Genomic DNA, 27,546 nt, shown 5'->3' on the forward strand with positions numbered 1-27,546 from the left:
GAGGTGAAAGCAATTAAATGATTTAATAATAATAATAATAATAATAATAATAACAATAATACTCAGACTTGTCACTTGTAAACCAATCAGTGAAACTCAGCAGACTCCCAGAAGCTAGCAAATGTACCTTTGAGAAGCTTAGTTTGGCTGAGTGTGCATTTGATAATTGCCCAATAATTGCTTTTCCCATTTGTTTGATTAATGTACCTACATGCTATTCTCTGCCAAATCCCCACTCTCATAGGTGTGCACACACTTTAGAATTTTGTTGTGTCATTTTCTAGTGCAGTGTTCTAGCACAGTGGTCCCCAATTTGCTATTAACAATATAACCTTTCTGATAGATGTGAATTTTTCTACATAATGGTTGCTGGAGTCACTTTTTTCATCTTACATGGCATGTGGCAGTTTCCTTGGTTAATTAGGACAAATGTGCCAATTATGTTAATGTTTCTCCCGATACCAATCAGTGAATAATTAGACACAACACATCTGTCTTTCACAGGGGAAGAGAATAGAAAAGTATAAGGTGCTTGGCTTCTTATATTGGCATATATGATTAGACACTACCTTAATCAATCCAAGGGTCAGCAAGTTTTGTGTTAAAAGGGTACAGGGTGCTAGTGACCATTGAGGGGCTCAATACCTTTCACAAAATGAGAAGGTTCTTTGCAAATAATTTAAGTCATCTTCTCTTCCTTTATACAACAAAAAATTGCATAGCCCTATTGGTAAAAATGTAGTTAAGTTATATATTTATTTGTCTCTAATCTATCAAAATAAATAAATTTCTGTTAAGAGGCATTTAAAATTCTCAAAATAATTAGGCTTCATTGTTATAAAAAGTTGTGCTAAGAAAAAAAAATCACAAAATTCAGCCTTGGTAACTGAGTGAAATGATTGTGAATATACACAAGCCACCATGACATTCCAGTTTGCTACAATCTCTGTTTATATCTTTCTATGTATCTAAACTTCAAAGACTTCCAGTTAGTGGGAAATTAATGTTATTCCCATTGTAATTTCATTGGCATTCACAGTCTATATTTTGTAAGACTGTAGAGGGAGATGAAGTTGTATACAAGTTATTTAATAATATAAGCAAAATCTCCACTCTTGGGTTGACACAGCAAGTATAAAGAAAAGACTTATGAAATCTGCCCTACATCTGTTTCCATCAGGTACTGGATGAAGGCTCTATGATGACAGTTAGGGCATTCACCAATCTGATCACCAGGGTAGGCCAGCTCAGGCACCCTCTCCACCACTGCTAGTAGTCCCAGTCCCTCCACCTGTGGATTCCTGAGAACTTCCCTCACATCAGGTTTCTCCCTATCCCCATAATGTCTCCCTCTATCAAGATATCTCCCTCATTGCTCTCCCACTCTGCCGCTGTTCCAGGTCAACCATCCCATTCCCCCGTGCTCCCATCCCCCATCCACTACCCTCCATTGCTCCCCCTAACACCCAGTTTACTCAAGAGATCTCTTTTATTTCTCCTTCTCAGGGCATTCCATGTGTCCCTCTTAAGGTCCTCCTTGTTACCTAGTGTCTCTGGAGCTGTGAGTTGTAGGCTGGTTATCTTTTGCTTTACTGCTAGTATCTACTTAGGAGTAAGTAAACATCATGTTTGTGATTCTGAATCTGGGTTACCACATGCAGGATGAAATTTTCTAGTTTCATCCATTTGCCTGCAAATTTCTTCATGTCATTGTTTTTTACAGCTGAGTAGTACTCTGTTGTGTACAGGTACCATATTTTCCTTATCCATTTTTCAGCCGAGGGGCATCTAGATTGTTTCCAGGTTCTGGCTGTTATGAGTAATGCTGCTATGAACATAGTTAAGCATGTGTCATTATGATATGATTGAACATTCCTTGGATATATGCCCAAGAGTGGTATTATTTGGGTCTTGAGGTAGATTGATTCCCAATTTTCTGGGAAACTGTCATACTGATTTCCAAAGTGGTTGTACTAGTTTGTATTCCCACCAACAGTGGAGGAGTGTTCCCCTTACTCCACATCTTCTCCAATATAAGCTGTCATCAGTGTTTTTGATCTTAGCCATTCTGACAGGTGTAAGATGGCATCTCAGAGTTGTTTTGACTTGCATTTCCCTGATAACTAAGGTTGTTGAGCAGTTCCTTAAATGTCTTTAAGCCATTTGAGATTTTTCTGTTGAGAATTCTCTGTTTAGATCTGCAGCCCATTTTTTAATTAAGATTTTTTTCATTCATTTTACATACCAATCAAAGATGCCCCTCACCCCTCTTCCCCCACCAGCTTCCTCCCCCAACCAACCCCCTACTTCCCCCCACAAGAAGGCAAGGCCTCCCATGGGGAGGCACATCCAGTAGAGGCAAATCCAAGCCCTTCCCCCTGCCTCAAGGCTGCAGGAAGCTCCAAAAAGCCCTCTCATGCACCAGGGACGGATTCTGACTCTACCGCCAGGGGGCCCCCAAGCAGATCAAGCTACACAATTTTCTTGCCATGCAGAAGGCCTTCAGTCCCATGAAGGCTCCACAACCATTGATCCAACTTTCATAAGTCCCCACTAGTTTGGTTTGGTTGTCTCTTGTAGGTTTCCCCATCATGATCCTGATGCACTTGCTCATAGAATCCCTCTTCTCTCTCTCCAACTGGACTCCTGGAGCTCTGCCTGGTGTTTGGCTATGGATCTCTGCATCTGCCTACATCAGTCATTGGAGAAAAGCTCTGTGATGACAGTTAGGGTGTTCACTGATCTGATCACTGGGGCAAGCCAGTTCAGTTCAGGCACCCTCTCTACTATTTCTAGTAATCCAATCTGGGGTCATCCTTGGGGATTCCTGGCAACTTCCCTAGCAACAGGTTTCTCTCTATCCCTGTGATATATCCCTCCATCATGGTATCTCTCTCCAGAGAAGCTAGCTAACAAGAAAGACCCAAAGAGGGACACATGGATCACCCTGGGAAGGGGAAATAGACTAACTCTCCATGAGTAAACTTGGGGGTGAGGGTGGGCAATGGAGGGTAGAAGATGTTGGATGAGAACATAAAGGAATGGGATGGTCAAGCTGGAACAGGGATGGAGTGGGAAAGCAATGAGAGAGATACCATAATGTAGCCCATTTTTTAATTGGATTAATATTTTGATGTCTAGTTTCTTGAGTTCTTTATGTATTTTGGAGATCAGCCCTTTGTCAGATGTGGGACTGGTGAAGATCTTTTCCCATTCTGTAGGTTCTTGTTTTGTCTTATGTACTGTGTCCTTTGCCTTACAGAAGCTTCTCAGTTTCAGGAGGTCCCATTTATTGATTGTTGCTCTCAGTGTCTGTGCTATTGGTGTTATATTTAAGAAGTGGTCTCCTGTGCCAATATGTTCAAGGCTACTTCCTACTTTCTCTTCTATCAGATTTAGTGCAACTGGATTTATATTGAGGTCTTTGATCCACTTGGACTTGAGTTTTGTGCATGGCAATAGATATTGACCTATTTGCAATCTTCTGCATGTTGACATCCAGTTATGCCAGCACCATTTGTTGAAGATTGCACATTGTTGAAGATTCTTTTCTCCATTGCACAGTCTTAGTTTCTTTGTAAAAAATCAGATGTTCATAAGCGTAAGGATTCATGTCAGGGTCTTCAATTCAATTCCATTGGTCCACATGTCAGTCTTTATGCCAATACTAATCTGTTTTTATTACTATAGCTCTATAGTAGAGCTTTAGGTTAGGGATAGTGATGCCTCCAGAGGTTGCTTTATTGTACATGATTATTTTGGCTATCCTGGGTTTTTTGTTTTTCCATATGAAGTTGAGTATTGTTCTTTTGAGATCTGTGAAAATTTGTATTGGGATTTTGATGCAGATTGCAATGAATCTGTAGAATACTATTGGTAGAGAGCTATGGCCAAGCACCAGGCCAAGCTCCAGAAGTCCAGTCCAAGAGAGGGACGAGGAATTCTATGAGCAAGGAGTATCAAGACCATGATGGGGAAACTTACAGATACAACCAAACCAAGCTAGTGAAAACTCATGAACTTTGAACCCACATCTGTGGAGCCTGCATGGGATTGGACTGGGCTCTCTGCATGGGCAAGACAGCTGTGTAGCTTGGTCTGCTTGAAAAGCCCCTGACAGTGAGAATAGGATCTATCCCTGGTGCATGAACTGGCTTTTTGGAGCCCATTGCCTATGGTGGGACACCTTGCACAGCCTTGATGCAGGGGGAGAGGCTTGGACCTACCTCAGTTGAATGTGCTGGGCTTTGCTGACTCCCCATGGAGTCCTTTTCAGAGAAGGGGATTGGGGGTGGGCTGGGGGAAGCAGGAGGAGGGATGAGTGGGGGGAATCTGTATGTGGAATGAATAAAACATTTCTTAATAATAAAAAAAATTCCTCTCATTGTCTTTTGATATGGTCACAGAATATCCTAACATAAAGCTTGTTGATTTATTCAGGATTCAAAGTTTATATTTTTTAGTAAATATGGTTTATATAATTATATATTCAACATTTAACAATATTCCACTGTACATATTTATCATCTAAAGATCTCATTGGGTACAATCCTGAAGTTTGTATTATTGAGGTTTCCAATACAGTACCCCAATTGTTTTGTGAGAAGCAAATAAATTTGGTCAGAAAATATAATTACAATATCCATATGTAATTTTTCCTTTACAGTGATGCTTTGAATTAAAAACAACAGCTCAAAAAAGGCATATAATGGTTCTGAAAAACAGTTGTTGCTTACACTGGTACTCAGTATTTGTCATATATGAATCATACTGGCATAGTCCCCTTTTGCTCAGGGGACTGAGAAGAAGGAAGAACTAAGGAAGAGGCTTTACTAGTTTACTCTAAAATTTTTTTGCTAAACCCCCAAATATTTGAGTTTGACTCTTCCATAGTAAAATATGAACATAGTTATATTTGTAGCAGAAGTTTTAACATAAAATCATGAAGCAGTACTAGAAATAATGTTTGAATGACTATCTCATTTAAATAACTCCCAATTTTATACCCACTTAGCTATAAGAACAATATTAGCTAGAAGTTTGAGGTCAGTAGTAGATAGTATAACTATTGTGGTATTTGGTTAGGAAAATGAAGGGTGAATGAAAGTGGGTAAATGAGTTTCCAATCACAATTTATCCCATATGTAATTATGAGCTCTAAATAGAAAAGTTATTGGGAACCATATAGATTTTTCTGTCTTTGTCCATGGTATAGCTAAAAAAATAAATATAAAGTATTTAGGGAGAAGGTAATAGGCAATGTTTAAAATGTGAGGGTTGTGAAATGTTGGAGTAGTCTCTCAGAACTTATGGAAGCCTGTGCAGTGGTTTATTACAAAACCTTGCTTCCTCTAACAATACAGCCAGTAGTACTGACTTTTATGAAACACCAGTAACTGTGAAACCATAAAACCATGTATCTAAGAACCATAAATGTTGTTTCTTAAGTCAAACCACACAACTTAAGTTGGCAGTTTTATACACCTTTTCTAGGAACACATAATGGGGATAGTATGCTTCAATCCTGGATCTCATAATCAAGTTGGGAATCACTCATTTTCATTACTAAAATCATATTAGTGTTTGGAGAATCCCATGTGCAATCAATTGAACTGGGTGATGAGAGTATCAGGGGAATTCTTAAGCATAGGATCCTCCTACAGCAAGAACTGGGAACCTACCCTTATACACAAAGACTGGAATTGCAACATCTCTTCTGGACAAATACTGAAAGAAATTGTGGCTGTGAACAATGGACATGGCCATCATCAGGAGAGTTTTCTAATGGAAGATTTTTAAGTTACATTTATTTATTTTGTTTGGGGCATAGGTAAGACACAGCCTGTGGGTTAAGATCTGAGGACAATTTTCAGTCCTCAATCTTCTTCTTCCAACATGTGGGTCCCAGGGATCAAACTCAAGTCATCAAGTGTGAAGGACAACACCCTTACCTATTGAGCCATCTCACTGGCCTCCAATGGGAGGATTTAGAATCTAGTGTTCTTGGATTTCCTTACCATGATAAAGTAAAAGCCATATTCTTCCCAAGTGTTTACATTTATGATTATATTAGAAATTTAAATATACATACTCTTTAACAGAGACACTTAAAAAATCCTATTTTGACAGTAGCCTCTGAGTTGAGTTTAGCAACATGGGAAAAGCCATTAAGTCTATTGACTAGCTCTCCACATACTTCCACTCTGCTATCTCATTAAATCCTCCTGCAACCTCTAGCTGGGTAGTCCTTCCTCTTGTAGAGGTAAAGATTGCAGTGAAGTCTATTTGAGTCTTACATCTTCCCCACCATAGGAAAATAGTTTCATTGCCTGTACATTTTTGAAATTTGGTTCCTTAAAGTTATACAAATTGTGTGTGGCCTTACATGATTGATTTCCATAAGCAAATCAGATAATATCTAGACAAAAGCATCTCTTAGGAGAATTCAACACTTTTGAAGTGTTGAATTGTGTCACTGGGTTTTTTAAAGTATAGTGAGGGCATTTTATGGCATTGTATATAGTTACTATCTGCACATACTTTGTTAAATAAGGAACGTCTTAGAATGTAGAAGAGGAATTAAACTCAACTTGAAAGACTACTCCTTTCTCCATTATTTTAAAATAAACAGTAAGATATCAAGTTGAAAGAGAGATCAATGTGAAAAGAGATTATTATTGATCCTGCATTTGTTATGCTTTTCATATTTGTTGAACATCTAGATGGAATTATCTAGAACTGGAAATACAGACAGAACTTAAGGAAACCTGAGACTGGTATTGATGGTTTGGAAGTTATCAGCCATAAGTGAAGCCTTCAGGTTTCAAGAAGAGTTGCAGTGGGGCTTCTCTGTAGAGATTCGAAAATCCTAATGCCTGGGCCCTTCTTAAATCAGTAAAATCACAGCCTTTCCAGTGGACTCTTGGACAATTCTGGAGCACAAAGTTAAGGGCTACTCATGTAAATGAGAAAGGGAATATAATAGGCCACTGAGAAGTTTGCATAGCAGCATGTAAAACATGTAAGATAGTGTTTTCCAAGACACACCCAGAGCAGCTACTTGCCATAGCAAGGTCAGTAAGAGAAGTTTCCTTTGCATTTGAAAATCAGACAGGATGACTGGTTTTCTTTGAAAGTAAACTTTGTGTAGAATGATGGGTGGTACTCCAGAGAGTTGCTGTCTGAAGACTGAGTGAGCAAGTGACTAGATGGGGACAGACAACATTGTAACTTTTACAAGCTAAAAAGGCCAACACATGTCTGTTGAAAAGGAGAAACACATCAGATTCAGTGGGGAGCTACAAAAATATTGAGTACCTTGTTGGTGACCAAGGGGCTCAGAAGGTCTAAGCAGTAAAACAATATGAATCACCAGGGACCACAGTTTCTGAGGGTAAAATCTTAGCAACCTAGAATTGCAGATGGCTTTTGGAGTGGTACATAAACTTTCAGGTTATATCTTCTGGATAAATGTTCTCTCTTGCCTATTTGCTGATGCTTTCAGCTAGAATTGTATGAGCGTAATTTTGTTTGCTGTTCTTTGATTGAATGTTGAAACAGGATTCACAATGTCAGATTTTTCTTTGCAGAACTATATCATGTTCTCACTCAGAATACTTGCTGCAGAGCAAGAATATCACAAACCACAGGATGTCTAGATTTAACATTATGAATTTCAGTTCCTGTGTGTGTGCAAAGAGATAGTTTCTTTGGGATAGATCATAATGGGTTGCCGCTTGATTTAAAAAAAGTGTACCTATTGAAAATATTTTTAAACATCTTTCATTTTGAAGTGACTGGAAGGAAATCTCATCCCTGAAGGCCTAGTTAAAGTGATAGAGATCATGAGATACGTGCCATACATTAGAGATGGGGTAAGGAGAGTGATGTCATAGAGAACAAGTGTTGAGGAGTAACTTGAAATATATATGAGGAATAACTAATATATATGTTTATCCATATATATGAGTGTATATATTTATATTTCTTATGTTTATTACCAAAGTAGAAATGAACATCAGATTTAATATGGATAAAATATCCTTTACTACAAATACATTCTACATATGCTTTTAGAAAGTGATGCAATGATGACATCTTCTAATAGGATTAGAAAGCATTTATACAAGTTAATTAAAAGTTGTGTTTTAATATCTACCAAACAACTATTTGTCTATTCCATGCTTACTTACATAGTGCTAGATTATCATTTAAGAGTTAATGGAGGTGACTTGAAAGAAGATAAATCTTACTGAAGGATAAAAGAACTCAGACGTTGACATGTTTCAAGCAATTTTAGATTAATATAATATATTTCATTCTTTGAGTTCTTTACATTTGTCTCACTCTCACCTCCTTTAGTATATTCTTAATTAAATATTAATGATAATTTTAAACTATTGATTGTATGTTAGGCGTAGAGCATTTGATCCCAAAATCCTTATAAAATGTGGCCTAGAATTATTCTCATTTTATAAATGAGCAGCATAAGTTGTATAGTTGGGAAACCAACCCAAAGTAGACACATATAACCTAAAATGACCAAGCTCAACTTTGAACTCGGGCAGTCAATTCATCTCTTGTCTTTGAAACGTTAGGAAATGCCTTTTAAGGGAAGATTCTCAGCTATACACAGTGGGATGACTCAAATCAAATGTAACAGCAGAATATACAAACACAACATTCTGATATTGCTTCCTAGCTATTCTTTTCACCTTTAATAAAACCCCATGTTTTTAAACACTTGGGTAAATGACATCAAATATGTCTCTAAATGACAGCAAAGGCTACAGTTACTGAACCTGAGAACAAAAACTGAACGGTGCAGGGCATCACCACAGCCGTGTCAAGTCATGGTTTGTGGCAGAAACCTTTTATTGCTTCCTGAACTTCAACCTATTTTTCTGTCTTCTTGAGTGCTTTATACACCGCTAAAGATAACTACTAACTCAGAAAGAGTTCCCTGTTGTATAAATCTATTTGCCAAGAGGGAGAGGTGGAAGAGAAAAGAGAAAAATGTGGGACTAACTAAAATATGAAGAGAATTAAAGGCCAGAGCAGGTATTGATACTTGACTAACCAAGACTGCATTGTGAAGAAATATCATTGAAACAATTTAATTAATTACTATTCAACATGCTAAAAACATAGCACAATGAAAGCTGCTGGTTTTTTTTTAAAATAATTTTATATATAATATATCCGAGGAATTACTTCAAAATGGGGGAGAAATTTTCTCTGGCACTGCTAATTTTGGAGCTAGCACATGAAACATATTTTTTTTAATTAGATGTTACAGCTCTTGCATATTGATTTCTCTTGCTGACTCAGGTAGTCTTTTCCATTTAAGTTTTTATGATATCTGTAGCAGTTTGTCTAAGCCAAAAATAATAATTAAATATTATTTCAGCCCACTTGCACTGTAAATATCCTTTTAAATCAATGCCTTCCATTTTTTTAATGTTAAGATAAAGCTGCCCCAAGAAAAAGTCATCAGGATTTAAGTGTTTCAAAACTCACTGTTTACAAAAAAGCAACACAATTTTGAAAATTAAACTGTTCCAGCACCATGCTCTCCTGCATAGATTTTTCATGAGATTGGGCCAACCACAACTCATTATGTTAGTCCTCAGATTGTTTCTGTCTTCTATAATACAGTCCTGCACACAGATGCCCAAACCAGAAACTACAGAGTCTTTCATACTCTTCTTTCCATATACCATCATCTAAGTTCTACAGCCTATACCCAAGCATGTGCCCTTCCTTAAATATCCCCATCACCAAAAGCAAGTGAAGAGTCCACCCCACATTCCAAAGGCCCTTCTCCATATTTTTCAGCTTTGGGCTCCCTTCATCTTAACACATGTCCTGTTGCAATCGTGCATATACCCCCTCCCTTCTGTAGAGAACTCTATCAGCAGGCTCTCAATGATCTGATCTCCAACACTTGACACATTGCCTACACACAGTCTATACTCAGGGTTTGCAGATGAGGTGAAACCACAGATTGATATTATTTTCCTTTTTGAAACAGAGTTTTGTGTGTCTCTGGGGGCTTAAAACTTACCATGTAGCCTGGGATGACTTTGAACATCTGTTCCACCACCTGATGACCTTCTCTTGTAGTTACCCACCGCCACACTTAGTTTGTGTAGGCTGGGGATCAAAGCTATGGCTTAGTGCACACTAGCTACACATACTACTAACTCAAACACATACCCAGACTCCATTTTGTTTGTTTGCTTGTTGTTTTTTTAATTTTTCCATGGTAGAGAGTGAATCCTGGTTCTCAGTCACTCTAGACAAGCACCCTACCACTAAGCCACAGACCCAACTTCTTAGGACGCTACAGGCCCGACATCTTAGAAAGCTATTTTGCAATAGTTCTGTTTCTAGATAAGTTTATAGAAGTTACTCAACCACCCCCTTCTTTTTTCTTAATTATCAGGAGTTATACAGGTTTAATTATACTGTGCAGACATCCCACCTTTGAAGAAAGACACATTGACTGTAGGATAGATAGATATGGATTCAGATGGCAACAGGGTACTGGGAGTCTCCCAGAGTAACTGGAGCTCATCTTCCATCTCATGTGTCTCTGCTAAGACCACATAGAGGTGAGGCAACTATCCTCAAGAGTGCTGGGGATTTGAATTCACAGTTCCCAGCAGAAAAATAGCCATTGCTAAATCTACTTAACTAAAAGCATGTTTAAAGGGCTGGTCCCCACTAAAAGTGTGTAGTCTTAATTCTTACAGCCAAACACTTACTGGAACCTAAAAGTTTATAATAGATTTTACTCCACGATGTGTCCTGTTTTCGTTCATTTGTAAGGAAATCCTGGCTAAGCATTGACTATATACCAGTTCAGAGCATAAGAAACAGTACTAATACAAGGAAAAGGGAGAGAAAAAAAGAAGAGCTTGGCATTGTAGCCCATGCTGTATATTAGAGCACTTAAAACACTCATGCAAGAGGATCGTGTATTCCAGGTCAGCTTGGGCTACATAGCAACCAAAAACAAGATCAAAAATTCATGCATCTTATATTGTAGAGAAACAGAATTAGTAAAATTTTAGTAAATTAGATGAACAAAATGAAAGAAGGGGAGAGGTTGAGGATGTCGGCATAAATGGGGGTTGAAGTTTCAAAGGCTGACCAGGAGCTAAAATACTGAAAATGTGATGCCTGAACAGGGATATGAGCAGGGGTGAGGAAAACAGAGCATAAAGCCATCTCAGGGGAGGTTGATTCACAAAGATGTAGCAGCACCAGCAGATTCAGTATCTTCCCACAAAGAGCACACTGGTTTGTATGGAGTCTTCTGCAGCAGAGCCTACATACTTAACAGATAATGCCATGGGAAGAACGAGAGTGAAGCTCTGAAAGGCCAGGGTTTTCTTGCAGCATGGGACTCCGTGCTAATTCATTGTAAAGATTTGGAGTTGACATTGGATTAACTAAGGAGTCACTGGAGGTCTGGAAATATGTAGCATATTTTGGAAGATTCCTATATCTCCCAAAATATTGAAGAGCAGAAGGAAACATAGAAGGTAAGATGAAAGATTCTTCTTGCAATCCAAAAGAAAAATGGTGACTTGTACTTGGAAGGACCAAGTCACCATTTAGTGGATCCACCATAGTAGTGGATGAGAAAGGAGTAAGAATATTGCTATACTACTCAATAATGAATGGTCAGAGGGAGAAAGAATGCAACAGACACCCAAGGAGTACCTTCAACTAGCTGCAGGCTGACCATGGCCTTGACTGGGATATCTGAGACAACAGGAAGAGAAGGTTGCAAAAGTCTGTTCAGAAGGACACTATCAGACAATCGAAGGCATTGCAAGACAGCAGATATGTAAGCCCAAAGATCATGGGTGGAATCTGGAGTGGAAAGAAGTATGAGAGTCATCCGCAGCAGGCTGAATGAGCTTACCGAGGAAGTGAATCTGAGTACAAAAGAAGAGAGCAAGACCATGCTGGTACAAATTTGATCAAGGAAGTTGAGGTGGATGAGTGAGCTGGGACAGATCCTGGAATGTGCTGTGTCCAGAGAAAACAAGGAAGAAGGAGAGAGGAACTAACAGTGTTACACGCTGCTGCTGAGCAAGTATGATGGGTCCTAAGCGCTACCCACATAGTGTCAAAGTCACACACAACTGAGGACAACCTCAATGAAAGTGAACATGGAGGAGGATTATGATGGGTTCAGTAAAAATGAAGAAGGCAGGGAGTGATAGGAAGTGTAAGTCAGTCTTCCAGGAATTCTTAGAAGACCCACAGAGGAGTGTTAGCGTGAATAGAAGTGGTAATAGGTGGGCAAGGTTTTGCTTGGAGTTTTTAAAAATAACAGTATGTTTGTCTGTTTATGGAAATTATTCTAGAGAGAAATGTTTGAATGATTTAAGACAAAGAGAGTTTCTAGGATTTACCCTTAAATAAGAGAGTGATAAAGTAATAGAAAGCATCAATCAAAGTTGCCTTATAGGAGCCCAGAGAGCTCCCTCAGATAGTGAGCCATAGGAGTAGATAGGCAGCCTGGGAACTTAGAGACACTCTCCTGATTGCCTGTTGTCCCTGTAATGTTAGATGATATAAAGACAGACAAGGAAGCAACATTTAAGGATGAAGGGCAAAGCAAGAAGCTGTTGTCTAAAAGAGTAGAGCCAACAGATAAAACTACAGTGTGACATGGTCAAACTAAAGGTCCTTATTCTGCTTCCATGAATTTGTCATGAGCCATTCTGCAATGGTTCTGGGCATTTATGTTCTGCTTCCAGACACAGAGCTGTATAGGGCATGCAGGTACCTGAAGTTAAAGAGTGCAGTTGGGAGCATGATGCAAGATTTGTGTATCAAGGTAGATGCCAGGTCACATTTAAGAAAGATGGACAAAGTGATAAAGAAGAGGGAGAGATAAAATTGGAAGAGGACTGTTGAGTAAGGGCTCCTAGAGAAAAGACGCATGGAAGACAGAAAGTGGCAAAAGGAGAGGGTAAGTGGACATTGCACCCACAGCTAGGTGACTCATAGTGATATGGACAAAAGTTACACTAATGCTTCCAAAATGTACATAGAGTGGGCCTGGAGCTCATGTGTGGATGCCTGACTTGGATCAGTGTGTCTGGGTGGGCAGAGCACGAGACTGTGCAATCCATCTTGCTCCTCGGGTGGTATTAGCACTGTCAGTCTAGAGATCTCATTTTGAAAGTCAGTAGTCTAACAGTAACTTATAACCCTTGAGAGAGATTTAAAAACACTGAGGGTAGAACTCTTAAGACTGAGAATCCTTATTTTTTTAGCAGGGGGGAGGAGATTTATTTTCTGTGTCAAATTTAGAACTGATATATTAGAAACATTCTCCAAGTTACCCTACTGTGAAGCCAATGTTGAAAACCTCTACAAAGGATGTGTGACCTAAGAGGACAAGATTGTTGTAGGTAGATACAGTACTGGGGGGGGGAGGGGAAGAAATCAGATGTGTCATCTTTATGGTTATTAATATAATTAGAAGTTGTGCTGGATAAAACGACAATAGCTAGATACATGAAGATTCCTGCGAAAGTAATGTAGGTATCAGGTGATACCTCATGACCTGAGATTAAAAGCAAGAGAGATGAGAGAGAATGATCTGGAACACCAGTGTAAAATAAAGGCACTTACCCAAACACAGGCTCAGGGGTTTGGCATACTTAGGAAACCAAATACCTTCCACTTAGAAAGACTGCAGAGGAAACACGGGCATCAAAGGCATGAAGTTTAGATGAGGAACAGAAAAAGTCGACATTCTAAGAAGATGGCTTTCTGAAGGATTCTGTTGCCTGGTTCCACAGCAGAAGAACCTTGACCTGTTTACACAGGAGGGTCTGATCTTAGAGCAGAGGGTAGAACACATCAGGGGTACAGGAATGCAGGACAGTGTGAGACTTTACCAGAGCGCCCCTCTTCCTCTCTGTGCTGTTTTCTAATACTACAACCCATCATTTCTTACAAGGCTGGTATATAGGCCAACACTGAAAACTGCTCAAAGCAGAACTGCTGTGATCAAAACAGCCAGTAGGTAAGAAAGGCAGTGCCCTTCCTCAAGAACCTGAGGCACTCACTTCAACACAGGGGCTTCTCGGATCCTAGCTGTCCCACCATGGAGACATTGGAAGAAAATGTGGCTGTATGTATGAAAATAGAAAGATAATGCACCAAAAACTCAGACCAGACTCTCAAAATCTTTTGTCATCTGTATAAATGGACTTCTTTCTTCCATGTAATAAGCTCTTTAAATAAACTAGAGGTTAGTAATACACTCTGGGCTCTTTTTATGTCAACTGTGATTAGAATAGTATCACTGTTGTTAAACAGATTATCTGTCTACATAGAGAACCCAGAAGCAAGCCATGGGCCTAAGGGATGAATGTAATCATTCTATAAGGAGGTGCTCCAAGAAAAGTGAGCAGGGAAAACATGAGCAAAAAGAAAATGATAGACAAGAAGACTGAAAATTCAAATATAATCTCAGGAGAAATGTTCCTGATCCCATGGGGGAACCTCGGAGAACTGCACCACAGACCTGACTCAGCTGGTGCTTATGAGTCTGTGTAGCACAGAACCGTGACAGACAGGAACATTGTGGGAGAAAATGTAAACTCATAGACACATCCAAGGAAAAGAGAATCCCTACGTCTGAGGGATATCATTCAAGGAGGGAGAGAAAAATGCACTCAAGACAAGGCTTATTCTGAGTACAAAATCAGCAATCACATCTTCAGTGAGCAAGAAAGTTTTCTTTATGATAGGACAGGTACTCAAGGTCAAAACTAGACCAAGAAATAATCAAGTCAACTATCAGTATTGTCAAGTAGATATCTGTAGTATGTTTTGAGACCTTGAATATACACACATGTAAATATGTTACAGGTAGTCACTGGCATCATGGGTGATCTGCATCTGACAACAAAGTTCCTATTTGAAAGTCCAGTTTTAAATAGATCCCATTCTCTTTCTCCCTGCCATTAGTGCAAATATCATGAATGTTTAACTGCTTTCAAATTTACATGATTACAAATAGTGGCTCTCGTCTGTACCCCCATCCACTTCTGTTTCTCAGGAGTATGGTTGGTTTTTGTTTTTCCCTCTTAATGCTGGCTTCTTGTCTGTGGATTACAGAAGTGTAACTGGCAGTCCCTTGCCTTACAGAAGTAACTTAGAACTGTGCTGTGTCGAGTTCACTGACAGATTTAGAGATTAATTTCTAGACTTCTTACAGTGCTGAAGAAGCTCTTTAAGATTTTGAAAATGGCAACAATATTGACTCCCTCCCACTAAAGGTTACCTGTGTCCACATCCACTGTAATGCAAGAGGGAAGTTTAACTGTGGTAAATATCAATGCTGTTTTCCTTTATGGAAAAATTGGTTCACAAGGAAACAAATGTTGCCAGGATAAAAAACAGTTTACTCTCCAGAAGGACAGTTTGTATGAGAATATTTCTCTTTTTTTTATTCAGAAAGGAGAGTGCAATTGTTATTAAACCAATAGTATTTGCATAGCAAAACAATGGCTTGATAGTGTTGAATAGTCATGTCTTAGGTCAGATTCTCCAAAAGCAACCTAGGAGCCAAGGATTTGAATACTAAAGTATTTATTCAAAAGAGATTTGAGTGCAATTTACGAGCTATTTAGATTGTGTTGGGGGTTGGTGGGGAAACTTTCCTACCCCCTCGAATATTTTGGCTTATATGCATCTCCAAATATGTGTTTGGCTACATTTTAAGGTCTGTGCATTTTCAGGGAAATTTAATCCATATGTTGCAGAGAGGCTACAGGTAAATCATCCAAATGTTGCTTTATTAGTGCTCCATGATGTCTGAAATGCCTTTTGAGCTTTTTTATAGTCTTATATTCTTTTCTGTAAAGCAGCAGGTAAGTTGCCAAGAGTAAACAAATCAAACAGCAAAAGGTTTAGGTTAGGTTTGAAATGCTTTGCCTGTTATTTTTGATTGGGTTCTGTACTTGGCAGTGCTCATTCTCCATTCCTGCCTGCGGGGCAAAGTGAAAACAATTTGAGCACTGTATTTCCCAACTGGTTCATTGACATTTGAGAATAATATAGTGCAGACAGAATCAGCATGTTTGGCAGGTGAGTGATACCTAATATGACCTCGGAAAGTTACTTTCCTCTCCTTGGCAGAGGTTCATAGCATGAAAAGATGTTATACATACTACAAAACCCAGGTCAGGACAAGCAGCCAGGCAGGGGTCCGGACTGGGGATTTATCAAATTTTCTTGTATATCTTTAGGTGGAGTGGCTAAAGAATGAAGACATAATTGATCCTATTGAAGATCGAAATTTTTATATTACTATTGATCACAACCTGATCATCAAGCAGGCCCGGCTCTCAGACACAGCAAATTATACCTGTGTTGCCAAAAACATTGTTGCCAAGAGGAAAAGCACCACGGCCACTGTCATCGTGTATGGTAAGTGAGAGCCCAGGGTTTCAGTCCGGCATGTGTCAAGCCATTCTTTCTTACTAATAGTATTATTTCATTTTAGAATGTCCAACTACCAATAATCTCCTTTAAATCCCCACTACTGTTCCCTGCGAGCTCGTGCACGGTCGTAAGGGTTACTTACTTCTAGGAGGCTCCGAAGAGTGGCGAACCTTATCACCTGGTGAGCCTTGCTAACCTACTCAAGAGTCCACTGCTTCTTGGACATCTCACTTCTCAAGGAGGATGAGTACCAACAAGACCTGACTAAGTTTGGGACAGAACAAAGTTCAAGACGGACCAATGGTTTTTTCCTTTAAATCTAGGCTCGGATCCACAACTACAGAAACACAGGAAAGATGACACAAACATATTCTGCAAGCACATTCCGTCCCTTCCACCCCCGAACTTGCTTTCTTGCCTCCACCCAAGGACTATGGGGCCATAAGAAAGACAACTATGATCAAGGGACTGCCACTCCCACAGCATGGAAGACTTTCCATTATCTGGCCCCCTCTCACCCTGCTCATCTCTTAATCTGTTGATTCTCTTCAAGTGTCAAACAATTCTACACCCCATTTTGGTGTGGCATCAATGCTATTACCTCCCTATACAGCTGGCACTCCATTATTCCCTAGCTATTTCAGAAGATGAGTCATTCCACAGCTAAGCTTTCAGCTATTCTGTACACTAAGAGATTACACTATACATTTACATAATTCTCAGAACATTAGGTCTTCATTATATTGACATATTGTCACAGAAAAAAATAAACACCAAGTCTTTGAGAGGACGTTTCCTCTTGAACAAGAATCCAAGTTTTACTTCTGCACAGAAAATAATGAAGCTACCCCTCCCTAGTTCTGTGGTCAGCCTTATGCCTGGATTCTGATAGCCTATGAAGGGTGTACTGTCGCTGGGCATATCCTGACAATTACTTCAGAGAGTCCTAAAGGAGATAAGATTAAGATAACATACGGTATCAAAGAATATTCCATTCCAGCTTTTTGGCCATTTTCTTAAGTTGAAGGCAATTTAATAACAGCAAGTCAGAAGAGATCACCCCAAATTTCCTCTTTACCTTAGATACAAGAGAAGTTCCCAGGAAAATTACTTTCCATACACGAAAAAGAAAATAAATTTCTTGTCATTGAGGGAAGAAACTTGAAAGCAGGAGAGTTCCATGCAGATCTTATTCAGTATATCTTAATAACCTTTTCAAAACTTACCACTCTTGGGTCTACTTCCATACATACATACATGTTAATTCTTATGGCATGTGTGGCTTTTTATTTCTTTTTGATGTGCCCATGATGCATAAACATGGGTTGAATCCCTTTGTGTGTTTTTTATCTGTTGATTCATCTTACATCAGTTTAATTCTCATATCAAACTAAAAAAAAACTATAGAGTATAAATGTATATATATATGCATTTATATATATATTATATATATAGATTATATATAATCTATATATATATTAGAGAGAGAGAGAGAGAAAGAGAGAGAGAGAGGGGGGGGTAGAGACAGGGAGAGAAAGAGACAGAGAGATTAATTTGTTCCCTCTCTGACAGTACTATTGTGTGGTTGTATCAGTGACAAAATGAGGAGACACAAAAACAGAAATCATCATGATGTTCCAGAGGCTGCACGGAGATACTTTGAAAGTGCCATTTTAATTACAGAACAGAAGCATTCCAATTTTTTTTAATCCTCTGATTACTCTGGAGTTTAATTTCCTAGTCCAGATAATGGCTATGTTGAATTGTAAGCAATTGTATTCTTTAAATCACACGAAATTGTTTTGTACTTTTTATCTTAGTTTAAACTGCCTGAAACACTTGATTAACAACATTTAAAATGCAAAGAAGCAATGGGGCCCAATCATAGTGTGTGCCAATCACAAATAACTAATGAAGGCACACTATAAATAGATGCATTCTATAGGTATTTAATATAGATACAAATCTTTTTCTAGATATAGCATGATTTCAATACCTTCAAATGTAATGACAGTGTTGTTATGAGGAAGGATCATACATAAATAGCTTAAGCATTTTTAGACAAGGGTCAGGACCAAAGATGAAGCCACTAGGCCTTGATCAGCAACTAACTAGCTTTTTAACCTGTAAGTTTAGAGTCCTCTTCTCTTTCTCTATAAATTGAGAGATGTGTCCAGTATCTGAAAAAAAAAAAGTCTAAAAGTTTCTGATTTTAGAAAAGACATTAGAATGTCAAAAGACTGGAAATTGTACATGTAACTCAGAATCTCAGCTTCCCATGTTAGTAAACAACATACATGACAACATTGTAACATTTGAAATGTTAGAAATCTTAGCAGGGAACTTGATTTGGGAGCTCTAGCTGAAACCCTACCTGTCAACCGTCTGCTCATGCTTTTCATGGCTCCATAAAGTGAGTTGTCCAAGGCTCATAGGTTGGGCTCATCAGTCGACAGAAACTTTTCATCATTTCATACTCTGAATCTATTTTATGTCTGCTTTTTCATTACTCTCACTTTTGGCTTATAAATGTATATTCATCAGAGAAAATTTGGGAAAAAAAAGGTCAAAGAAATTGTCTTTGATTCTATCATCTACAGATAGTGTTTTTGAAATCAATATGATACCACTGGTATTTTGTATGTATAGGTAGTACATTAAGATAATAACTACACATGTTACTTTTATTTAATGTACAATGTTAAACATCTATGTTTTATTACATAACCTCCTCTTTTATCATTTTTTCCCCCGGAGCTGAGGACCGAACCCAGGGCCTTGTGCTTGTTAGGCAAGCACTCTACCACTGAGCTAAATTCCCAACCCCCTCTTTTATTATTTTAATGGCATAATTGTACAACTTAACATTTTCCTATATTTAACATCATAAGTGCTTCTAATTATTTATCACTATGTTAGAAATCTTTTATGAAGATACCTTTGTTCATGTCTGAAATGCAGTCATGTTTACTTCCTGATTAACAGATTTCCTAGAAAATATAATTTGGAGCAAATAATTAGCATTGAATGTGTAAAATCTGTGTTGATTCAGTAACTAACCTTCTTTACCTCAAGGAAACTTGTTCCATAGTGTTCTAACTAGCAGCAAACAATTCATGTTTAAAATTACTTCATTAAAAAATTATATAATTATATAAGCGCTGGGTGGCGGTGGCACTCGTGAGGCAGAGCCAGGCAGATCTCTGTGAGTTCAACACCAGCCTGGTCTACAGAGCAAGATCCAGGAAAGGCGCCAAAACTACACAAAGAAACCCTGTCTCGAAAAACATATATATATGCACATGTGCACATATATATATGCACAAATTATTGAACTACTTTTTTAAAATATCATAATATTTTCTAGAGGCAGATGTCCAGAAATGAATAGTGAGTTGTGTGGAATTCTTGTTTTGTAACCACATACAATTGATCCCTCCATCACATACCATAATTAGCCTTTCTGCACAATATGAGTATCTATTTCAAATGTACTAACCAATTGCCAGCTCAATCAGATGGCCAATTTATTTGAAACAAGGATACTGGAAGATATAATTCTGTCATTTGGTTCATATAGGTTTGCGGGTTTGTGAAACTGCATAAAATTCCTTGAAAAGCTGTGAAGTTTGAAAATGCTGAAAAAAAATAATCATTTGTTTTTTAGATAGTCAAAGTGATTTTATTTAGTTCCCAGGCTTAGGTTCACAGGCTTGGCATCCAGATGTAAACATTTATTATGTGAGATAAGCTGTCAAAAGTAATTTTTGGAGTTTAACTAGGTAAAAGGATATATTTTTTTTTCTTAAGAATGTTAGCCAAGGAAAAAAGAACATAGTCTTATTTATTTTTATAAGTGAGTAACTCATGGAAAATAATTTTATATATCTCGATTTAGATTTTTCAGCTATACAACAAAACTCTGAAATGATATCCATGGCCTCCTCTAGCATTGAAATCTTGTTCTTTTTATGGCTACATGGGGAATGATTCTAGTCTTTATGCTGTGTGTGGCTTGTGTGTTGTACATTCCCATGTGTTTAACCTACCATTTGTGGTTTGTCTCATTCAGTTAACGGTGGCTGGTCCACTTGGACAGAGTGGTCTGTGTGTAACAGCCGCTGTGGACGAGGATATCAGAAACGTACACGAACCTGCACCAATCCAGCCCCACTCAATGGTGGCGCCTTCTGTGAGGGACAGAGTGTGCAGAAAATAGCATGCACTACGTTGTGCCCAGGTAAATTCATATCGTCTCCTTCCAAATATTTTCTATCATTCTGAAAACATATACTAGAACTAGATACCTAATCTTGACTTAAATGTGTGATAAACATTATTTAAATCCATTCTACGTTCAGTATTTACCTTACCAAGAAGTTAAACCTTCCTCCAAAAGAGTCCTTAACTTTACCACCTAAATATGCAAAGTGCTATAAGAGAACAAACAACCATGAATATAATCCTATGCTTCTCAGTGAAACTGCCAGAGGCAAAATTGCACTACAATAATTCAAATGATTTGGACAACATTGAAAACCACATAACGTTAGAAATAACAACCCTTGATCTTCAGAAAATCATGAAAATTAATAGGAACTGAAATTTAGAAAATGTTTTATCCTGAAATAGTTGATATGTAGTGTCAGTTTCTGGACAGGGGCAAATAAAACATTTGGAATGAATTAAAAGAAAGGCTAAGCTTTGTGACACATGAGATAATGGATTTGGAAAATACAACATGGCCAGCACTTTATTATCTGTACATCTTGGTCATCTGTCTTATGAATTATTTGCAGTGGTTTTTATACCAAGATTGCATCCCTCTGCCACTTGGTATCATCTTGTAGTATTTTATGTTTCTACCAGCTCTTGACTCCAGGTAAATTTGAGTTAATAGTTACCCAAATCCAAACAAAATCCCAAACGCATTAAAATGCCTAGTCATATAATATATCCAGAAGTTAAGATAAAATTGTTTTGAAATAATCCATAAATTCAGTGTACTCAATGGTTAGGGATTCTATTATCAATTTCAGTGTTTGAATACACAGACTTAGCTCTCTTTGCTTTACCCAATTTTTTTTTACTGCTCATCCTTTCATAAAACATTTCTCAGAAGTGAGCACAGAGAAAAATGTAATCCATGGGTTACATTTTCAAGTATTGATTCCAAGTATTAAAATGGGTTTCTGTACTGAACCTTTGAGGGCTCTTATTTATTGAACAAATTTTGACTTATAGGTAAGTGTAGAAGTTCAGATTTTACCATACACTGTCCTTTATTTCACCTAGGTTATGACTTATGTAATTCAGAGTCCATTGATGAGTTTGAGTCGAAAGAACAATATGGCTGTACACACACACACAGTACATACACGCACACCACGTACATAAACACACATATAAATATGTGCTAGTGCTTTAAGTAACAGGCACATATTGTTGAGCTACAGCAAAGCAAATGTCACTGCTCTGGGTAATTGGGAGTGGAAGTATGGACAACTCCTGTATTATGGAAATAGTAATGTGTTCCTTAATTCTGCACATAAGCATGTTTATATCCTAGTACATATTATGGGTAGTACATTTAGTCAGTAATAAGACAGATTTGTCAAACACTGTAAGCTACTAAAATTTATATTGTTTTTCCAGTATCCAGATTTGAGAAGTATAAAGGTTCAATAAATGAGTTTGGCATTATTTTATGTAGAATTATAGGTAATCATAAATATTTATGTATTTCAGGTGGAAATCAAACACTTTTTAAAGTTGGTTTAACATTTTAATCCTATTTCTTTAGTATACTTAAAAGGATTTGTTTTGAAGTATGACAGTTTATTCTTCAAATTGACATCAAATGGTATATTCTCAAGATAGAGAAATCTCAGCTCATTATCACTGAACTTTCTTGCAAGTAATCCACCCAAATTAGAAAAAAATTGAGTCAATTTTGAATTGTTATGTCACTGCCAAAATTAGGGATTTACTTAAATATTATTTCAGCATGAATAGAAATGTGCACAGCATCAAATAATGGAGAGAAATCATAAGTAATATTGTCTTTATAGGAAGGCATGGCAAAGGTTTCAGCCAAATCAAGTGGCCTGGATGACAAAAGAAAATATAAAGAATATAGAAGTCAAGAGAGGGGGAGGGGAGAAGACAGAGAGAAGAGAATGGATGAGTTCTTTCACTACTACACATCCTTTGCTTCGAGCTCTCATACATCTTTGCTTTCACAATTTACATGACACTATAAAGGAAGGAATCTTAGATCAAAAAGGAAGTCTTCTGATCTTCAATACAATATCCAGAAGCCTCACCTTTAATGAATAAATAGGAAGTGTGGTGACTTGCTTACATAGCTCCTGATGTGTCCCAGTAAGGCTTTCTTGACCCATCAGAAGGAACAAAATGCACAGAGCTCCCACAGGTAGAGCATAACTCATTCACCAGAGGCTTAAGTGAATTCCAGGCTTCTCACTAGGATATCTTCTTCCATTCTTATTGCTATGTTGAAACTGAGCTATGCTTCTTTTCTCGTTTAAATAACTGCTTGTTCTGACCTCATGCTGGCTTTTCTCATGGCAGTGGATGGCAGGTGGACATCCTGGAGCAAATGGTCAACCTGTGGGACTGAATGCACCCATTGGCGCAGGAGGGAGTGTACAGCTCCAGCACCCAAGAATGGGGGCAAAGACTGTGATGGCCTGGTCCTGCAATCCAAGAACTGCACTGATGGACTATGCATGCAGGGTAAGTCAAACTGAGGAAATGCAGGCACCGAGAGGTCTGAGACCAAGTCATTTGGATATCTTGAAGGAATATTAGTAATTGAGGATACTGAATAGCAATTAAAATGTAATGATACAGCTCTATCCCAGCTTTCTTTCATAACTGGGAAAAGCTATCTCTCAGGAACCAGAATGAATATTGGTTGTCAGGTTAACAAATGTTACACATAGTATTGCTTTCACTCAAGCAAAAACAAACAAATAAAACAACAACAACAACAACAAAAAATTCAGCCATTTTCATGGAGAGGCTGTCATTCTTTCCAGAGAACTGTTAACTCAGTTGTATTACCTAGCACATGAGGGTACCTATAACTCCTCATAGAATCAAAGCATGTCTTACAAAAAGTGAGCTATTTATTTGTAATTCATGCCTGGCACTGAACCAACTTCCTTGAAATATAAAATATACAAGGACAATAAATATTTCTGCAGGTAGTTTTATGAATGTACAATAAATCTTTAGTTAAGAACATCTCTCAACCTCTTGAAAGTGCTAGGTTTGCGTTAGAAATTATATCATGGGTATAATTTAGCTTATTCTAAGAGAACATTATTGATAAAACAATTTTTAATGTGCACAGAAGTTGGCTCAGGTGATATGGTAGATGCAATGAGCTATATTATATATTCATGCCTTATGCGCAGAATTTTGTCAGTGAAATGATAGCTTGCATTTAATACTTGCAAACTCCTAACCATTTGTTGAAGAGCTTTGGGATGTCCATTATTTATCATCTCTTTTCCTGACAATGAAATAAAGCACATAGAATTCTTCAGGCAAATGGATTAAACAATGTGCCATGGTGAATCTGAACTAATGGTGGCCAAATGTTGACATTCCTCATGCATGCTGCATATATAATGAGATGTATTCACAGAGGAGTATTTGTGTTTGTTATTTAAGAACAAGGACTTTGTTTTCACCACACAAATGCAACTTTGTTTACTTTTCAGATCCTATATACACAAGGACCTTTAAAAAGAAAACTCACTTTAAGTACAAATACATAATAATGTTGTTCATACTGAATGAAAATCCAGGAGCCTCTCTCAATTGTGTTCCACAAACATTGCCATATTCCTAAGCTTCTGATGGTTAGGGTTAGCTACTATGTACCTCACTGTTCATTCTAGAAATGTGAAAAATAAAGAGAAGACAGCTGTTTATTAATTGTCTGTCTAGAGATACAGGTTTCATCCCCAGGCACAAATTTTAATTGAGGACAAAAAATAAAAACATAGAATATGCCACTTTTTTATTATTTCATATTCTTCTTTAGTATGAAACAAACTGATTGATGTAATTGAGAAGTACAAATATTTAGATTGGGGGTGTTGTTTTTCTTTAATACTTTCATCCTCTCTCAATATAATAACTCAGCATTGATAGATACAATACCTCCTGCTTCTACTACATGTATTTAAATTCTGAAAAAGATGGTTTATAATGACTGTAGTGCTACATGCTACATTGCCTCTACAAAATACTTTCTAAACTATGACATTTGTCAAACACAAGAGATTCATACAAAGACCTCATGACTATCAGTTCCTCAGTATCTAGCTCATTTCTCATAGCCATAATGGAATTTTCCCTCATGATTGAATATTTACCAACAATAATGGCTGGCAGTGTGCTTATAATTAGGAAAGATAATTTGGGGCACAGGTGATGTTTTTTGGTTTGTTTACTTATATGTTTTCTTGCTTTAAAAAAATCAAGTCCCTATGGGACAAAAACACTTTGGAGTTTAGATGGAAGTCGCTCAGGTAAAAAGCCATCTTTTCCTGCTGCTGTGATTTCTTATGCTAGCAGTTCCTACTCAGTCAATAAACTCTCTCATCTGTCCTCCTAGATCTACTCTACCCCAGCAGAGAATTGTAGTCTCTCCCACTATTGATTTCCTGGGTGATAAAACAATGGCAGAGAGATTGCTTCGCTGTATAATTACAGTGTTTTACAGCACACACTTTCAGCCTCTGTTTCCCACTAAGCTTGGAATTTCTGGAGAAATATTGCTGTCAAAGTTTTACAAAGAAATAATATTACCTTTGGTTGGAAAACCAAAGTCTTTTTAACAACAAAACTACAAAGCTTGAAAGAGAGACAATGTCCATGTTAAGAGAAAAGAATGGACTGGGACAGAAAGCCACAGAGTAGCAGTTGCCTATGAGGAATTTGACATCTAATATGCATTTGCTTTGGGGTAACTCATATATCTTGAATGTGTTAAGTTATTTAGCAATACAATCATATTACCTAAAAACAAAGCCGGCCTACTCAATGTCAGACCAAGTATAAAATGAAATAATTAATTCTACTCAAATTATATATAATTAATTCTGTTATGAATATTGGTACACTGCTGGGTAAAAGAAGCTCTAAGTTCCTGATACATCTGATTAGGATTCAAGAGTTCCCTAGATACCAAAGTACATTATTTTCAATAAGCTAAATAGGTATTTAAGATCTATGAAAGGTGAAATTAATAGAAAATGCTGTTGTCAATATTTAGTCATTATTTTTCTCAAAACAACCAAATTATGACACATTTATTTCTTTACCACCTAACAATAGAAACACCTTTGATTCGAAACATGTAGACATATTAGGCAAAATGTTACAGACTTGAATACCACTATACACACAAAGAGAAAGAGAGAACAGGAAGAAGAGAGGAAAATCTACCAGTACCAGGAAGATAATTGCAAGGCTGCAGGAGAAGGGGCTGTGTGGGAGACACCAGACTGGCCAAGAGCAGAAGTGGACATGATTTGGGTCTTGGAGTGTGTGGGAGTCAGGATTTGCATTGGGGTCAGAGACTTAGTAAAAGTATTGGGCTGAGATTTAGAGCAAGAACTTAATAAAGCTGTAATTCATTCATTGCTGCCCACCATGAAAAACAAGTGGAACTTTTTTGCCCACCATCCCAAAGAAACCACAGGAAAATCACAGAGGGAAAAAGGAAAGTGAAGTGTTTGTTTAAGTAAAATCTGTAGTAAAACCACAATGCTCTACCCGGCTGTGGGATGGCACTTGAGATATACTATAGAAAGACATGTAATTAGCATCTTTGGAGCAGGTTCTGAGGCAGCATAGCAGACAGCAAGCCACGAGACAGGTCCCTTCTGCAATCTAAGTTCATTGGTCTATGAGAAAAAAAGCCCATTCCTGAAAATTGCATGAAATAACAGTTTAAAATCCCCTAGAGAACAGTCCACTGTAAGGGACAACCTACAATAAAACAAAAGAGTTGGCACTCCCATCACAGGGACTCAGGACAGTAGTAAGTAAAAGTATAAATGCAACTGTATTTGACAACGAAAGCATAGAATATTGTTACAATGATGGGTACATTTAGGGGAATCAAATAGAATGTTGAAAAATTTAAACATGATGGTTGAAATTTAAAACTTCATGCAAGATTAATAATCAGATTAGATACAGCTACAGATAAAGATGAAGAAAAAGTCGGGAGACTGGGATGCATATCAAATAGAGCTGAAAGAAACAGATGATAAAAGTATGTTATGTGAACAATAGTAGGATAATTTGTAATTAACATGAGGAAATTTGACATTTATTAATGTAGAAATTGAAAGAGATTATGAGACAAGTAGAAACAAAGGATTCATTTGCTTCTCATAAAACTCACTGGGTGAACAACAAAATGGAAATTGAGAATTGATACAATCAAATAAAGAATAGTTGAGGGTTAGCTGAAATTAAGGAGAAACTAAATGATATTAATGTGAAACATAAGTTATAAACTAAAGTAGGATTTTAAAAATCATGTATTATTCTGGAAGCAAATAGTAATGTTTTTCACATTACATTTCATTGATTCAAGTGACCCAGATATAATGGTAAGACTGTCTACAAATGTATGAATTGAATATATAAACTAAGGTAAAAAATTTAAGGGTAGGAATATAGGGAAAAAGAAAGGCCATGGTAAATATCAACAATAAGCAAGATGATAGAAAGAAATATATACATTTCAAGAAATACAATATAAGTGAACTAAACTCACTTTGTCAATGGAAATTTAAAACCTATGGAAAGAAATCCAATTTTATGGTTTTGATGAGTTCAATATTTAAACCATACCGAGGAATATTAAAAATGAAGACATGGAACTCACAATGTCTATTTTAAATAGCTGACTAAAATCTTTGATTATCTGCTTTGACCATCATTTAGTTCCATTTTTCATTATGCCTAAGTACATATCAGTTATTGTTCTATTCATAG

The 27,546-nt window shown here is 37.4% G+C and overlaps 1 protein-coding gene across 2 annotated transcripts in view; it reads left to right on the plus strand.

Annotated features, from left to right (window-relative positions):
• The window catches only part of Unc5c (unc-5 netrin receptor C), a 350,025-nt gene that overhangs the window by 264,672 nt on the left and 57,807 nt on the right, over positions 1-27,546 (plus strand). For both annotated transcript variants that reach the window (XM_059265033.1, XM_059265034.1), the window contains exons 5-7: positions 16,296-16,476; positions 20,564-20,731; positions 23,086-23,250. In XM_059265033.1, the coding sequence (XP_059121016.1) occupies positions 16,296-16,476; positions 20,564-20,731; positions 23,086-23,250 (514 nt within the window). The remainder of the gene's footprint in view (positions 1-16,295; positions 16,477-20,563; positions 20,732-23,085; positions 23,251-27,546) is intronic.

Source organism: Peromyscus eremicus, chromosome 6 (genome assembly GCF_949786415.1).
Source record: "Peromyscus eremicus chromosome 6, PerEre_H2_v1, whole genome shotgun sequence".
NCBI lineage: Eukaryota > Metazoa > Chordata > Mammalia > Rodentia > Cricetidae > Peromyscus > Peromyscus eremicus.